The 16,683-nt window shown below is 34.6% G+C and overlaps 2 protein-coding genes across 3 annotated transcripts; one reads left to right on the top strand and one right to left on the bottom strand.

Moving 5' to 3' along the window:
• The first annotated feature begins 3,168 nt into the window (after positions 1-3,168).
• Positions 3,169-8,207, top strand: LOC143550868 (protein MEI2-like 4). The gene is made up of 12 exons (XM_077041435.1): positions 3,169-3,327; positions 3,507-3,546; positions 3,927-4,282; positions 4,373-4,531; positions 4,632-4,745; positions 4,825-4,961; positions 5,111-5,499; positions 5,582-5,906; positions 5,983-6,067; positions 6,700-6,768; positions 6,849-7,028; positions 7,987-8,207. The coding sequence occupies exons 1-12, from the start codon at positions 3,283-3,285 to the stop codon at positions 8,122-8,124; spliced, it is 2,037 nt and encodes a 678-aa protein (XP_076897550.1). The 5' UTR covers positions 3,169-3,282; the 3' UTR covers positions 8,125-8,207.
• Positions 8,208-9,262: 1,055 nt separating this feature from the next.
• Positions 9,263-16,409, bottom strand: LOC143551625 (protein BONZAI 2-like). Of its 2 annotated transcripts, none has more exons than XM_077042021.1 (15): positions 16,234-16,409; positions 14,314-14,361; positions 13,836-13,984; positions 13,711-13,759; positions 13,585-13,641; positions 13,230-13,418; positions 12,930-13,126; positions 12,743-12,845; positions 12,542-12,656; positions 11,828-11,904; positions 11,608-11,745; positions 11,363-11,527; positions 11,164-11,277; positions 10,979-11,075; positions 9,263-9,643 (listed from the first exon to the last, which is right to left on the bottom strand). In XM_077042021.1, exons 1-15 carry the CDS (start codon positions 16,381-16,383, stop codon positions 9,549-9,551), a joined length of 1,743 nt encoding a protein of 580 aa, XP_076898136.1. In that variant the 5' UTR covers positions 16,384-16,409; the 3' UTR covers positions 9,263-9,548. The 2 variants fall into 2 exon arrangements, with proteins under 2 accessions (XP_076898136.1, XP_076898141.1); XM_077042026.1 differs by having other exon boundaries at positions 13,836-14,044; positions 16,234-16,284.
• Between the last annotated feature and the right edge of the window lie 274 nt (positions 16,410-16,683).

Below are 16,683 nucleotides of genomic sequence, written 5' to 3' on the forward strand. Positions count from 1 at the left end.
GGCTAATGGTAAGTCACAAACTGCGGGACTTGACTGTGACGATACCTTCAGTCCGGTGGTCAAACCGGCAACTATACGCACCGTTCTCTCTATTGCTATCTCTCGTTCTTGGCCAGTACATCAGTTAGATGTCAAGAACGCCTTTTTGCATGGCAACTTAAATGAGACTGTCTTTATGCATCAACCACCAGGATTTGTGGATCGGCGTTATCCTAATTTTGTATGCAGGTTGAAAAAGTCTCTTTATGGACTTAAACAGGCGCCTCGGGCTTGGTATACCAGATTTGCCACATTTTTAGTATCGCAAGGTTTTCTCAGCAGCACGTGCGACAATTCTTTGTTCATTTTTTCAAGGGGATCTCAAACCGCCTATCTTCTTTTGTATGTTGATGATATTGTGTTAACTGCCTCGACCAATGACCTACTACAGGATATCATTCGTATGCTATCACGGGAATTCTCGATGACCGATTTGGGTCCGCTATCTCATTTTTTGGGGATCAGGGTCACACAACAATCTGACGGGTTCTTCTTGGATCAATCGCAATATGTGAAGGACATTCTCTCTCGTGCATCTATGTCTTCTTGTAAACCATGTACCACCCCTGTTGACTTGTCTTCCAAGCTTAGTGCTTCGGATGGGTTACTATTTGCTAATCCTACTTTATATCGAAGTCTTGCAGGCGCTTTACAATATTTGACGTTTACTCGTCCCGACATTTCTTATGCGGTTCAGCAACTTTGCTTGTTTATGCACGAACCTCGTGATCCCCATTTTGCGTTCTTAAAACGCATCTTGCGGTATCTACAAGGCACTGTTGACTATGGTATTCGATTACGTAAATCTACCATCACTTCTTTGGTTGCTTACTCAGATGCTGATTGGGGAGGTTGTCCAGACTCCCGTCGTTCTACTAGTGGGTACTGTGTTTTCCTTGGGGATAATTTAATCTCTTGGTCCTCCAAGCGCCAACCTACAATATCACGTTCTAGTGCAGAGGCGGAATATAGGGGTGTTGCTAATGCGGTTGCGGAGGCGACTTGGTTACGCAACTTGTTGCTGGAATTACATCTCCCGCTCCGTCGGGCTACGGTGGTCTACTGCGACAACGTTTCAGCTGTTTACATGTCCAATAACCCGGTTCAACATCAACGAACGAAGCACATAGAAATTGACATTCACTTTGTTCGGGAAAAAGTTCATGTTGGGGATATTCGCGTTCTTCATGTCCCCTCTCCATTGCAATATGCGGATATTTTCACCAAGGGCTTGTCACGCCAATTGTTTCAGTTTTTTCGTTCCAGCTTGAACGTCTGTCCTACGCCCGTTCAAACTGCGGGGGAGTCTTAGCCGATATTATTAGAATATATTTAGAAGATATATTATTTGTATTATTGGTATTTATCTTATGTAATTATAGGGTGATTATGTTTCCTCATTAGAGATAGGTATCATTGTATTCTCTCCCTATATAAAGGGATTATTGTTATCAATGAAAGGCAATCAATCTATTCTCCATAAACGCTTTTATAGAATTCAGATGAAGTAATTAGTGTTTGATCTTGCATTTAGGTGAATTCAGGTGTTTCCGGTGAGTTTTTGAAGTTGATCTTGTGACCTAGTTTTGGAGTTTATGTTTAATTGTTGTGGAAGTTGTTAGGTTTAGAATTTAGGTGTATGCTTATAAGGAGGAACTGTTGGATAGGTGATTTGAAGGTTTTGTGTTTGCAACTTTGCAATAATTTGTGGATATGAGAAACTGGTTATATGCTGTGAGCTGTCAAACTTTTATGCTGAATTGTGTGTTTACTGTTTATATTAGGCAGATTGTTTCTAATTGAGGTGTACTGTACTGAACTAGGGCTTATGATAGTTGATTATGTTACTTACGTGAGTCGATTTCGTTGATCGTGAATAATTAGTGTTTGGTGTTGCGTTTAGGTGGATTTTGAAGTTAATTTTATGACCTAATTTTTGAATTTATGTTTAACTTTTGTGGAAATTGTTAGGTTTAGAATTCAGGTGTATGTTAGTAGGAGGAACTGTTGGATAAGTGATTTGAAGGTTTTGTGTTTGTAACTTTGCAATTAGTTGTTCTGGTTATGAGAAATTGGTTATATGCTGTGAGTTGCCAGAATTTTATGCTGAATAGTGTGTTTACTGTTTATATTAGGCAGGTTGTTTTAATTTCAGTTCTACTGTACTAAACTAGGGCTTATGAATTATGATAGTTGATTATGTGACTACATGAGTGTGGTTTATTTGATTGCTAGGCGCTAGCGTGTATGATTGATTTTGATAGAATTTTGTGAATTTGTGGTGTTTGATTTTGCGTTTCAGGGAATTTAGTTGTTTTCGATGAGTTTGTGAAGTTAACTTTGTGATCTAGTTTTGGAGTTTAAGTTTAATTTTTGTAGAGATTAATAGGTTAGAATTCAGATGAATGTGTATTTGGAAGAACTGTTGGATAGGCCTATTATGCTGTTTTGAAAAAAAATTAATAATTTGAAGGTTCAGGTTATGACTTATGAGAAATTGGTTTTATGCTGTGAGCTGTCAGATCTTCATACTTATGTGTGTGTTTACTGTTTATATTAAACAAATTATTTTAATTTCAGGTATACTGTACTAAACTAGGATTTGTCAGTCTAATAGTCATTGGTCAAGTGGTCAGCCTCGTATAATGTTTTAATAGGGATCAAATTATGCTAAGTTAGGGCTTGTAGACCTTCTTCATCCTGTTTGTGCAAAACTGCAAATTATGTCGGAATTCAATGGTGCTGTTTCATTGGTTGTTAGGCACTAACTTGCATGATTTATTTCCATAGAATTTCGTGAATTTGTGGTGCTTGATCTTGCATTTCGGTGATTTTAGTTGTTCCTGATGAGTTTGTGAAATTAATTTTGTATCTAATTTTGGAATTTTAGTCTAATTACTATAAATTAATCGGTTCAGATGAATGTTTATTACTAGGGAAGAACTGTTGGATAGGCAGAAAAGTTAAGAAAGCTGTAAAAAGTGTTATTACTATATATGAAAAGGAAAGTAATGATTTGAAGGTTTTATGTAACTTTGCTTTATGGTTTGAGCTGTCAAACCTTCATGCTCATGTGTGTGTTTACTGTTTATATAAAAGTATAATGCAAATGGTTTTTAATTTCAGGTCTACTGTAGTGAACTAGGGTTCATCATTGGTCAAGTGATCAGCCTCACATAATGTTTAAATAGGGATCAAATGATACTAAGTTGGGGCTTGTAGACCTTCTTCATCCTGTTTGTTATGCTTCACACTGTCATCATGCCAGTTGCTGTGAAGGATCAACAGGTACCCTTTTTTAACCTTTTGTATTTGTAGTATATGTGTTTGTTTTATTCTGTCATTTTATCTATGTGGATTTATGGTTTCTTTATTATTATTATTATTATTATTATTATTATTATCTTCTCAAGGGATCTTAATTTGTTATTGAATTTCTGAAAAAACCTATGTTTTTTCGTTGCAAGGAACGTGCTGCAAAATCAACTCTCAAAGCTGATAAGCAAGGTGAACATTATTCATTTCATGCATAATCGTTTATGTTTATATTTATAGAAAAATAGAATATATACTGTTACTTCTAATTTCTTGTTGAATTCAAGAGGATGACTAGACTAGGCTACCAAGATCTGTCTTGTATCTTGTTGCATTTTAGGTCTGAGAACTTTGACCTACATATCTTTGGCATTTTAACCATTTATATAGTTATATATTTAGTTGTTCCTTCTGACTGCAAGCATTCATCACTTCCAACTGGTTTGGAAAGATCATTCTATTACCAAGTCTTTCTTTATCTGCTGGCAATTCAATGATTGATACCCATGTGTTATTAATTCCATGCTGCTTGTGACAAATATTTGATATTAATATTTCTGTAATTACTGCAGTCACATGCCTTGAAGAAAAAGGGTCATTAACTTGTCCCAAACAATCACAGACTATTGAAAGTCTTCTTCCTGATGAGGAAGATCTGTTCTCTGGTGTAATTGATGAATTGGGATGCACTGCTACTGCAAATAGTGATGATGAAGATTATGATCTGTTCAGCAGTAATGGAGGCATGGAATTAGAAGGAAATTCTAAATTATATATTAGTCAACAGAAGTTTTTGACCGCTGAAGGACTTAATAGTGATCAAAGCAGTTCAGACTATTTAGTTTCCAGTGAACATCCTTCCAGAACACTTCTTTTGAAAAATGTGGATAATAGAGTTGAAGATTCAAAACTTAGGGCTCTTTTTGAGGTGCATAACTGCTTATCGCTGTTACTCCTTCGTTTACTTAATGGTTAATCCTTATAGTCTTACTTATAATGGCTCCTTTCCTTTTATCAGCAATATGGATATATACAAACTTTCTACACAACTTGTAGAAGTCACGGTTTTGTGATAATTTCATATTATGACAAAAGGGCTGCTGCTATTGCGTTTAGCAATCTTCAAAATATGCAATTGGAAAATGAGAAGCTTAACATAGGCTATTTGAATCCAAAGGTACATGACCAAAATGAGAAGCACTTTTTTTTTTTGAATATTTATGTGCGAATATGTTGCTGGATTAGTCTTGACTTTAACAACTTTGACTCATAAATAGGATACCACAAGACAGTACCTTGATGAGGCCAGCCTTGAGGTATTAAATTGTGATCCCTCTATATCAAATGAAGAACTTCACCAAATATTCAGCAATTTTGGAGAAATTGAAGAAGTAAGTTACCGGCTGAACTTTATATCATTTAAATGACATGATGAATCATCCTCCTTATGTGTTTATTTGTTACTGACAGATATGTGGAACTACACATCAAAGATGTATTAAATTCTATGATATTCGAGCTGCAGGGGCGGCTATTAATGGATTAAGTAGTAGCAATATGTTGCACGGGATCAAACTTGAAGTAAACTATCCAGAACACACTAAAAGGTTTTATTTGATTATTTGTATTTAATCATCTCTAGCATTTGCCATAAGTTCCCAAGCTGTGATAAAGATAAATCTACGATATATTTAGTTTCTTCTAAATCTGATAAAATCCTATCTCTTAAATTACAAACAACTATCTTTCTATGCAGGTTGATGCAACAATTTACTCACGGGCTAATGCAAGATCACCTTAGGTCATGCCAAACCCCTAATAGCAACTCGTTACTACATGGTATGTGCATGAAGGATGAACTTATCTATGGTGTACAATCACCAATCCAGGCAAATTGTTGTTTTCCAAACAGCTTTCAATCCAGTGTTGGGATTCCCACTACTTATAATAATCCTCAATTTGGCCACATGACACATTATTCTACCGATCAAGCTTTCCATCCACAGTCAGTACCCATCAACTGCAACGGTCTTGTCACCTTTGACTCTTTAAACTTGGAAAATGTTAGTTTTACACCAGAAACAAACGACAACCATCTTGATATGTTCGGTTCATATGGCCCACAAGTGGAACACATGTTTGGAGGTCAGTATTCTCTATTTCTGTCCAGAAAGTTGTCATTTCTATTTTAGCTACCTACTCAAATTATATATCATGATCATGACAGGCTCTTCAAGTATTGCCAGGCCAGCACTGAGATCACATCATCCTGTGTTGAACTGTTCTAGCTCCTTCCAGAATCAGCATTTAAGTCCTCTAATCTGGTCATACTCGCCTACATTTAATACTGATGGCGTTTGTACTCATACCACTTCCAATCCCAAAAAGTGTGGTTTTAGTCGATCAAAGGGGCGGGTGAGAAGAACGCCACATGGAAGACATGAAGCTCTTTCCTGTCAGACAGACGAAAAACAGTTTGAACTTGATATTGACCGTGTCTTGAGTGGGGAAGACACCCGAACCACACTGATGATTAAAAATATTCCAAATAAGTATGTTAACATCTCTATGTTTCTATTTCATAATACTCCAGTTTTGCAGCTATTGAATCTGGTGTTGTTACTGCAGGTACAGTTCAGCAATGCTCTTGTCGGTAATCAATGAACAGAATCAAGGGACTTATGATTTCTTATATCTGCCTCTTGACTTCAAGGTAAGGGCATTATACTATTATTTGACATTTTATTCTTGTGCTATAAAGTTTAACATCTGTAATCATATTTAGGGCTGTAAACGAACCGAACTAGGCCTTGTTCATGTTCGTTCGTTAAGCGTTTATCGGACAAGCAAACGGTTCATGAAGAACGAAATTTCTTGTTCGTGTTTGTTCATTAAGAAACTGAATTTGTTCGTGAATGCTTCATGAACGCAAATGAACACAATGTTTTATTTGATTTGGTTAACCGTGAATGGCTAGCGTCGATGGTTCAGCCCGGCTACCAAGTTTGTGTTGGTGTTAATTTTAACACTCATATTCATATGTTAATTTACATATGAATTAATTACATAATACTCACACACACACACACATACACATATATGTTTTATAGTTAACAATTTTGCTATATATATATAAAACCTTTATTGAACAAACATAAACACACGTAAACGAACACCTTATCGAACGTTCACGAACACAATTGAAAGAACACGGTCTATGTTTTTGTTCATGTTCGTTCATTTATTAAAACTAACGGGAACATAAACGAACTTCCCGGCGAACAGTTCGTCGAACGGTCAGTTCGTTTACAACACTAACCACATTCTTGTGTTGCTGTTTAACAGAACAAGTGCAATATGGGGTATGCGTTTATAAACATGACTGATCCACTTCAGATAGTGCCATTTCACAAGGTAAGTTTCAATCCACTAAATTCTTGGTTATGATTTAATTTAACGAAAAGATATACCAAAAATGGCGTATACGTTTGCAGTCATTTCATGGCAAAAAATGGGAAAAGTTTCATAGCGGAAAAGTGGCATGTCTTGCATATGCTAGAATCCAAGGAAAAGCTGCTCTAATTGCACACTTTCAGGAATCAAGCTTGTTGAATCAAGATAAGTGCTGTCATCCTATTCTCTTTACTACAGATGGCCCGAATGCTGGAAGTCAGGTAACATATCACATTCTACACAATCTTTAACGGGCCAAATTTAAAAACATGAAGCCGGTTGAAAGTTGCCAAAGTGTTATTTGGTTATGTTTAAAGTTTAAACTCCTAAATTGATCTATTCCAACAAATTAGTATAGCTTTTGTTCATACTAATTATATTGATTATTCAAAAAGTTTCGAAAGAACAAAACGTGTTGCTATTTCAACTTGGCCCGACCTGTTGGCCGTTACCAGACTTGCCTATCAAAAGTCCACAATCAGGGCATTGGGATCTATAAAAGTTTGACTTTTGATGCATATCAAGCAGACGTAGCAAACATAGTTTTTGTAAAAGGTCAAAACGGGTTGGACCAAGTTGAATGCCGCAAAGGTCAAAGCTTATTATTAGGGTGTGCATAAAACTGAAAAAACCGATCCGTACCGGAAAAACCAAAAAAAGGCAAACCAAAAAGACCGAACAAAAGCAAAAACGACAATTTGGTTTTATGTTTTTGTAAAAACCGAATATACGGTTCGGTTTTGGTTTTGCATGTAATAAAAACCGAAATCTGAACCAAATTTATAGATTTTTAATAATTTAATTAGATATTTAGTAACAAAAATGATTTAGGCCTAAATTCATTATTTGGGTTATTTTTTATTTCCGACCCAAGATTTTCAAGCTCAAATAAAATGGAAAACCGAAAACCAAAAACTGAAACCGAATGGTATTCAAAAACCGAGGTTTTGGTTTTTGGTTCGGTTTTAGCCCAAAATTGATCCAAACTTAACTGTGCACACCTCATCTTTTAATCCACTTGACCGGTTACAAATACAAATTTAACCCAAATTGACCAATCATCAAGTAAACGGGTTTTAAAATGCCATAATTAATCAATTTTATAATCAATGATTGTCAAGTGTATCATTTATTTTTATTAATCATATATAATCAAAGTCGATTTGTTTATGTGTGTAGGAGCCTTTCCCCTTGGGTCCAAACTTTCAATCAAGACGACACAAGAACCGTTCTAACGCCCACAAAGTGAATGCAAACCAAGAGTTATCAAGTTCCTTAACATGGGAGTCTTATTATCACATAAAGGACACCATCTGAAATCTAATTTTCCAATGTGGCCAAATTATCAAGCAAATCATCACCCTTTGCTTACTTTAATATTTATAACTTTTTGAGGTTTTAACGAGACATTTTGACTTTATGTCTTGTTTTGTCATCTAATTTTAAAAATTGTTAATCAGACAAGCTAACTTTCACAAATTGTTACTAAGATATTACACCATTTTACCTCGTCAAGAAGCGTTAGGGATTAATGCTCACATGGATTGAACACAAACATGAAAGCAAATAAATGAACACGGGGATTTAACGTGGTTTGGTCTAGGCTGGCTTACATGCACAGCGGTAACTAGGGTTTATATTTTCTAGAGTGATCCATCGACAATTACAAGTAATATATATACATATAGACTAAACTACGGTTTGTAACTTAATAAGCAAGAGATCTCAAGGGTTTCGAGCTGGCTAAGCTTCACCTGTCTCCTCTTTCGTGATTTTAAATTAGCCTTGGTCTAAATAAGGCCTATGAATGCGCAAGTTATATGTTTTTGTTCAAATTAAGCGAAAAACCAATTATTTAAAATATTGATTTATGGACGTTTTCTAAAATACAATAACCAAACTAAAAATATATTCCTAACTGTATTATTTATTTAACGAAAATAGTATAAGTAAATCGATAGTTAAATACTTTTGTATTAAGTTGCATGCAAAGATAATTTTTTTTTACGTAAGTAGATCATTTATCTGCAATAAAAATTATTATACTCTAAACAAGTTTCTTACTCTTTTTACTAAAATTACATTGATACTTATCATTTATCTGCAATAAAAATTACATGTAAAGTGTTCTAATGCAATACAAGTAATGGTTTGTTCTATATACAACCAATTTTAAATAGAGAATTGAGCGTATTTTTTCAATACATGTGTGTAGGCATAAAAAAATAATTAGAACCGGCAAATTTTAACCAAGTCATCTCTTTTTTGTCTATTTGGCGCGTTTGTGAACAGAAGTTTCTTTTTTACGGGAAACTTACCAATCTATTAAATATAATGTCAAAACTAAAAATAAAAAAATTTCACATATAACATCAAAAACAAAAATAAAAAAAGATTACAATTTGTTCAAGAGATGAAGCTATTGATTTTGATACCCTCCAGCAAGGCAAGACAAACTCTTTCGCAACTCCAAAACTATCACATATGTGATGTGCAAATCAACTCTAAAAACACACAAGGATTTCTGTTTCTATCAAAAGTGAAACATATTCAAAGCCATTCTCTCCTTTTACTCCTAATCTGGATAGATCTAATGCCTCGTGCTTGATGGGTCCCACACGTTGATATAGAGTCATCAGATCTATCCAAATGATGAGTAGGGTGAAGAGAATGATATCAAAAATTGCACACGAAATATGATGGAAAGCACTAGTAACATGTATTTACAATTTTGTACATGATCATGTACTTGGGTGAATATCTCGGTTTTTCATGAAGGTTAAGAATTGTGAAGGTAGTTCTTCCAAAAGCGATTGAACGACAGACATTTCTGTACCTGCATGCAAGAAAAACAAATAAATCAGAAAAAAAAAAGTCAACTCTCGTTTTTGAAAATTTCCAAAAGTCATAACTCTTTTATATAGTTACCAATCTTACCAAAGTTGAGTGTAATATTGATGGGATTGATGTTAACATTTGTAACAGTTATAGACAAGGTTGTAAAAATCGCGCCTAGGTGCCGATTAATCCCCGATTAATCGCTATTTGCCCAAAATTGGTCAAAAATGAAAATTTTATATATAAAATTTGGGTTATATATATGTATATTTAAAAAATTACATGTAAATTCAATCCGATTAATCCTTATTACACCTGACTAATCGCTAGTCCCTACCCCATCGCCCAACTAGCGCCTACTAGCGAGTTCTTCATCACTGGTTACAGATATATGTACATATGATGTTATGCATATATATATATATATTTAGGAGTTTTTACATATTTCCCCTTACTAACACTATCTAATTACATATCTCCCCAACCAAAAAAATCAATTACATATTTCCCTTTTTTATATCAAATTACCCATTTACCCCTATACAATTTACAATAATAGTTAACTAAATGAAGTTAAAAACCAAAGAATAGAATCACACCACTGGAAACCCCACTTCTCAAACCGGAATTGAGGTTTCTTCAGATGGGTTTGGCCGGAACCACTGCCACCTCCACACCATTGTCCGCCGCCACCACTAACAACTGTCAAACAAGAAACAACCAATGTTCAGATCTGAAACGCCCATGACTGCGGTGAACCAAGGTGTGTAGAGAAGGGATGCAACAGACTGATGGCGAAGAGGCGAATCTGAGTCAACCACCGTCGAGGAATTCCACCATCGTTGGATATGAACAAATCGTAGGATCGTACGGTAGTTTTCCGGCGAAGACTCAAGGGTAGCAATAGTCTTTGGTGGCTGTGGCTCGCGGTGGTGTGGTTTGGAATGAAACATACATACAGCCTCTTGTTCATGAGATGTGGTGAAAGTGGTGGGTTAAGAGTTGCTCAAAGAAACAGTGAGTTATGAAGCTTGTGAATGAAAGATTTTCACATTTGATGTTATTTTGTTACATTGATTAATTAAATTTTAATAATAAATAAATAATACTAAATTATTTAGAAAACTAAAGCATAAAAAAAAGGTTAACAATTATTATTTGTTAGTGAGGGTGTCATTCAAGAAGATGCTTTTAATGAAATGGGGAAATATGTTATATATGTGTTTTAGGAAGGGATATATGTAATAAATGACTTTAAGGAGGGGAAATATGTAAATGCCCCATATATTTATGTATGTAGGTATTTCTGTGTGTATGGAACAAAATCGATTACCTTGTACATCTCGAAACGGAACAAATTGGACTATGTCACGTGTTGCAACACGTCCCGTTGAACTTTCAAGCCTCTCTCCTTTGTCAGCATCTAAAATCTGCCAAACATTAATATTGAAAAAACAACCCTAAGTAATATGCAATACTTGAACGGAAACAAAAAAGGTGCAAAATTAATTTTAGTACCTCCATCTCCTTAAAGTCGGCCCCACCAACCCCAACAATAAGGATAGATAGTGGAAGATCAGATGCATTCACGAGCGCGTCCTTTGTTTCTTGCAGATCTGTTATCACTCCATCCTGTCACATTCTCGGTTGATTAGCTTATAACAAAACAATGAAATAGCAGATATATATATATATTTTAGTAAATGGTGATGTATACCGTGATGATTAATAAAACAAAGTATTTCTTTTCATCAGCTGCTAAAGACTGGCTGGCAATCCTTGCTGCAGCAGTAATCACTGGTCCAAATAGGGTGGGCCCGGCAAGTGTGACATTAAAAAGGGCACTTGTGTATGCCGTCATAATTCCATGGATCCCTTCAACCTAGAACGATAACAAGTAACGAAAGAAATCAATTTAAATATCGAGAATTTGAATAAAACAATAAACAGAATAAGTTTTACCTTCGAGTGGCCACTGCTCCCGTTTAGGTTAAAACAATGGGAGACGGGACCATCAATTGGCCGTGCTCCAAAGCCCCATGCATGAAACTTCCTCTCGGAATCATAACACTGCAGTACCTCACCCGCATCTAGTATTGCCTAAAATATAGACAATACCATAATTATATTTTTTAGATGGTTATATATTTTGTATATAAGTACGCGAAAATCCAATTTTTACCCTCTGATATGCATTTGGACGTCCAGAATGGTCTATATAATGCAAAGAATCTGGTAAACGAGGATTTCCATTTGAGGCTGAAAATAGAACATAGAAGATTATACGAGTTTTCATACATAGTATCTCATTAAAATTAATTAACTACTATAATGATTATCTACATGATTCAAGTATAGTTTGATAACAAATAATAAATTTATCTTTATTTATGATGGTTCATAAAAATTAATTTTGTTTTTAGTGTCAAGGCAGCATACAACTGTTTGTTCATTGTATACTTTAAAAACCTTATATTAGTTATAAGTTTCATAGCTGTTCTAAAAGTGTGTAGTTTTGTTTTAGTTTCATTTTATGGTTGATGATTCAGTTGTGCTTAATATGTTCCTATTGTTAATATTCAAGCTTTCAAGTAAATCTTTGTTGTATTGATGTTTACTGTAAGTATATGGAGGAAATAAAGATGAACTGAAAGAAAAAAAAAACTCTTTTTGTTTATCATAATCAACTTTATTGTTATCATCTTATTTTTAATGTGCATATACAGTTTATCATTGTTATTTTTAAAATTCATTGTGATAATATATCACTGCGGACTAAGAAAAGAAAAGTAAATTGCATATTTGTATCGCTTGACAATTTATAGGACTCTTCTTGAAAAGTCAACAATTGTAAGGTCAAAGGAAGCATATGCATTTCTAGAGAAGGATCAGATACCTGTGAAATCTATGGCCACCATGAAGCTCAATTCAAAGCCATTATCCAAATAATCAAGGAACGTATGATGAACACTTTCCGAAAACTTGTCCACATATAACCGACTCTTCAATACCTGCATTCAATGTTTTATAGATATATATGAAAAAAGATGAGATGACACAAACTTATAGGCACATATGCATTAATTTATTTTTAAACCTTAGCTTGCTGGTCTTTCCCAACAGATACGGGTACAAACATATGCTCTCCTTGCCCACCAGAAGATAATTTTTCCAAGTCAGCAAGTGACTTCTGAACTTTGCTGAATACATTATACCTTTAAATTGTCACTGTTTTGGTCTATTGAAAACTAAAATAAAAGTTACTGTAAATGTAATTTACTTACCCGAGTAAATCATGCCTCCCGTTACTGTTAAAGTTGAAGCACTCGATAACGAGTGGTGTTTCCTTGCTACCAGCTCGTGAGATACTTATGGAGACAGGTTTCCACATTGGATTTAAATCATTTTTCAAAACCTCTGTTTTGCAAATTGGCACAGGATTACCACTCTCCACACATTTAGAAATTACTAAAAAAGGGTCCTGCAAAAAACAATATGAAATAATCAATGCTAGTCGTATTATGAATTCACATTTATAAATTACTTGAAATTTATTTATGAAATATTGATCAGAAGTTACATACACTTTTAGAGAAGATTTCCTTATTCTCTAAATCGGTGCATCTAAATACCAACTCAGCTGTAGTTTTTGAGACAGCACATTCTTCTGCATGAACCTTAAGCTGCCCTAATTTCCTTAAGTGAGTGGAGCTGGTAGATCCCACTTTTCCCACAAGATCTATGGCCACTGTGCGATCTCGTTTGGTTACTATCTATGTAGAAATAAAGTTAGCATATTACGCTTACAATAATTTCTTTTTTATGAAATGCATGGTTACAATGCTTTGACTTTACATATACTACATATACGTGTGTTTATGTTTATGTTAAGGCTTTACATGTCTTTCTCAGCTAATAAAACATATGAATAGTTGCTACCTCAGATAATAAACAACTAGCCTCCCCAAGAAGTTGCTGTTCATCCAACTTAAGCATCTGTATAACAATAATATGTCATTTCGAGTTCTAAAAGACATTATTAAAATATGAAAAAAGTTAAGATACCTTTTCTTCTATTCCATGAAATTGAGTGTCAATATCATACACATGGAACCTGTGATAGGATATGATGGTAAATGGCACTCAAAACATGTAAAAAGACAAAGGATTGATTGGGTTGCAAAACTTACACCAGTGTCTGAACCGCCTCAAAGTAATAAGTAATATTAACTTTTTTAATCCATTGGGGACTTAATGAATTTAGAATAACTTCAGTACGACCAAGCTCTTGCAATGAGCCGTCCCTTCCTTTTGTGTATATAACTACCATAGGATCACTCTATAAATGAAACATATATGTGTGAGAAGCAGGCAAACTTTCATGTATAAAGATGAAGACCTGTGTAGTTAAAAAGCCAGTTTTCACTTTATTCATAAACTTAAAAACAAATCTAAGCAAAAGAAAAATAAAAATCTTGTGCTAACTAATGACAACTATCAAAGAGATGAATATGCTATTCCTTGGTTTTTCTTGTACTATATTCTCACTATATATCACACTAAGCTATAAGAAGCATCTAGTATAACAACTGTGATAGCAAATCAACATTAGGAAAATAAAAAGAGTTCTTCGTTAAGCAGATTCTAGGTAGAAAGCAAGCAACCAACCTTGGAAAGCACATCCCGGTCACGCAAATTTGAAGCGGATAAGGATAACTGCAAGAATATATTTAATGCATTAGAGAAACAAAATATGAGGTAATTAAGAACCATAAACCATAGTACAATAGCTAACTCATCGTTAATCATGTGACTATAATTGTATAGTGCAAAGTGAACGAGCTAAGTATAAGCCATCAAAGCATCTTGCAGACACACTGTTCCTGTACCATTAAGTATATAATTCAACACTTATTTACAGTTTTCAAATGCAGAAAACAACCAATTCTATTATTGAAATATAATTTAACACCATCCTTTTGCAACTTTAGCAAAGTTATCAAGTTATTAAGGAAAGTTTCTAAATCCTGTGGTTTTCAATTCAACCAATTTGACATCAAAGACAAGTGAATGTGAATCTTATTCTAGATCAAAGTATACAACTACTTGCTGCAGCACTTTAGATATATTGAGATATTATTAAATTATCTGTCTCAACATCAATGTGCATAGACTAGTATAGCATCCCTCATTTCCTTGACCAATGGCAAACTATTAGACACAATGTAATTAGTGAATGTTAGAGGTAGTATTATGAAAACATGGGTTAAGTATATAATCCTCTACCATGTAACACCCTAATTACAATTATCAACAGTTCAACACAATCTCACAATCACACCATCATTTATACACACGAAATTAATCAATTAACCTACTAATTCAACATTTCAAAAATTAGTTCATTTAACCACAGAGTCTTCTACGCCAGTCACTAGACCTAATATTTTCAACCTCCGTCGGAATGCTAAATTACACCGTACGCAAGCATAATCCAGCGAAGAACGACGATAAATCCATGCATACAGATTATCGAAGATATTAACAATAAATATATATCCTAAGATAAAATGAAAGCAGTGGATAGTAAAACATCAATGCGCCTAAACTAGCATAACATCCAGTGGCAAACAAATCAAACTACTCAATTAATTCATCAATTAAACACGCAACCTTCAACACTTAACCAGTCACTAGACCTAACTTCCGCTAGAACGCTAAAATGAGCCGACCGTAAGCTATACAACAAATCACATAACACAAACAACAATAAATCAATACATACAGATTACATAAGCTATTACCAGTATATATATAACCTGATATAAGTAAAATGAAAGCAGCTGACAGATGATAGTATAACATCAATGTGCCTAAACTAGAATAACATCCGGTAGCAAAAAGATGAAATTATTCAAAATTAAACATGCAACCACAGAGTCTTCAACACTTGACCATTCACTTACGCCGGACGGTTAAAATACGCCGACCGGCGACCACAGGCAATACAACAAAATCACATAACACAAACAACAATAAGTCAATACATACAGATTACAGAAGCTATCATCAGTAAACACATACCTAATATAATTTATTAAACTGAAAGAAATAGATATATCTATAACATCAATGCACCTAAACTAGCATAACATCCAGTGGCAAACACGTTAACTTATTCAACCAATTCATCAATTAAACACAAAACTATTCAATTAATTCACTAACTTACGCCGACCGTAAAACGCCTAATACAAACACAGGTAAATCAATACAAACAGATTACGGAAGCTATCAACAGTAAACATATTAACCTAATATAATTAAACTGAAAGCAATAGATAATATAACATCAATGTGCCTGGCAAACACATGAAATTATTCAATTAATTAATCAATTAAACACGGGCGTCATCAACACTTAACCAGTCACTATAGCTAATCTACGCCGGAATGCTAAATTACGCCGACCGTAGGCGATACAACAACTAATCAATACATACAGGTTACCGAAGCTATTAACATTAAACATATAAACAGTTAATGATGATAATAATAATAATAATAATAATAATAATAATAATAAACCTCGATCTGACTGTAGAGGCCGTGGTAACCTCGAGTTCTGAGAAAGCCTTCAACGGCGTCGTTTGGAGCATTGGCGTCATGATGAGAAGATCCGCCGATAGCAGACTGACCGCCGCCGCCGGTGCCGGTGCCGTTGCAGCAGTTGCCCATAGTAACCGCCGGTGATTTAGTGGTTGGATAAATGAAATGAAAGCCAACAAGTGAAAGTGAGAAAGAGGTGAGAAAGAGAGTAATTGATGGCCCACTTTGTCTAAATAAATACTCGCTGCAAGAAACCGCGTTTTATTTTCGTCTTTGTTTTTTTAAATGGATTTGGATTATTATTCTTCACTGTAAACGAGGCCGGATCGATAAAAAACACAGAATGAGCGGCGCTTGGTTATTGCACATGATTTCGAGCTTTGTTTGAGAAGCTTTTTTAAGCTAGTTGAGCCTTCACGAGCGTTTTGT

This window comes from Bidens hawaiensis, unplaced genomic scaffold (genome assembly GCF_021521415.1).
Source record: "Bidens hawaiensis isolate Kalapana, Puna unplaced genomic scaffold, B.hawaiensis_p1.1 tig00001016_1, whole genome shotgun sequence".
NCBI lineage: Eukaryota > Viridiplantae > Streptophyta > Magnoliopsida > Asterales > Asteraceae > Bidens > Bidens hawaiensis.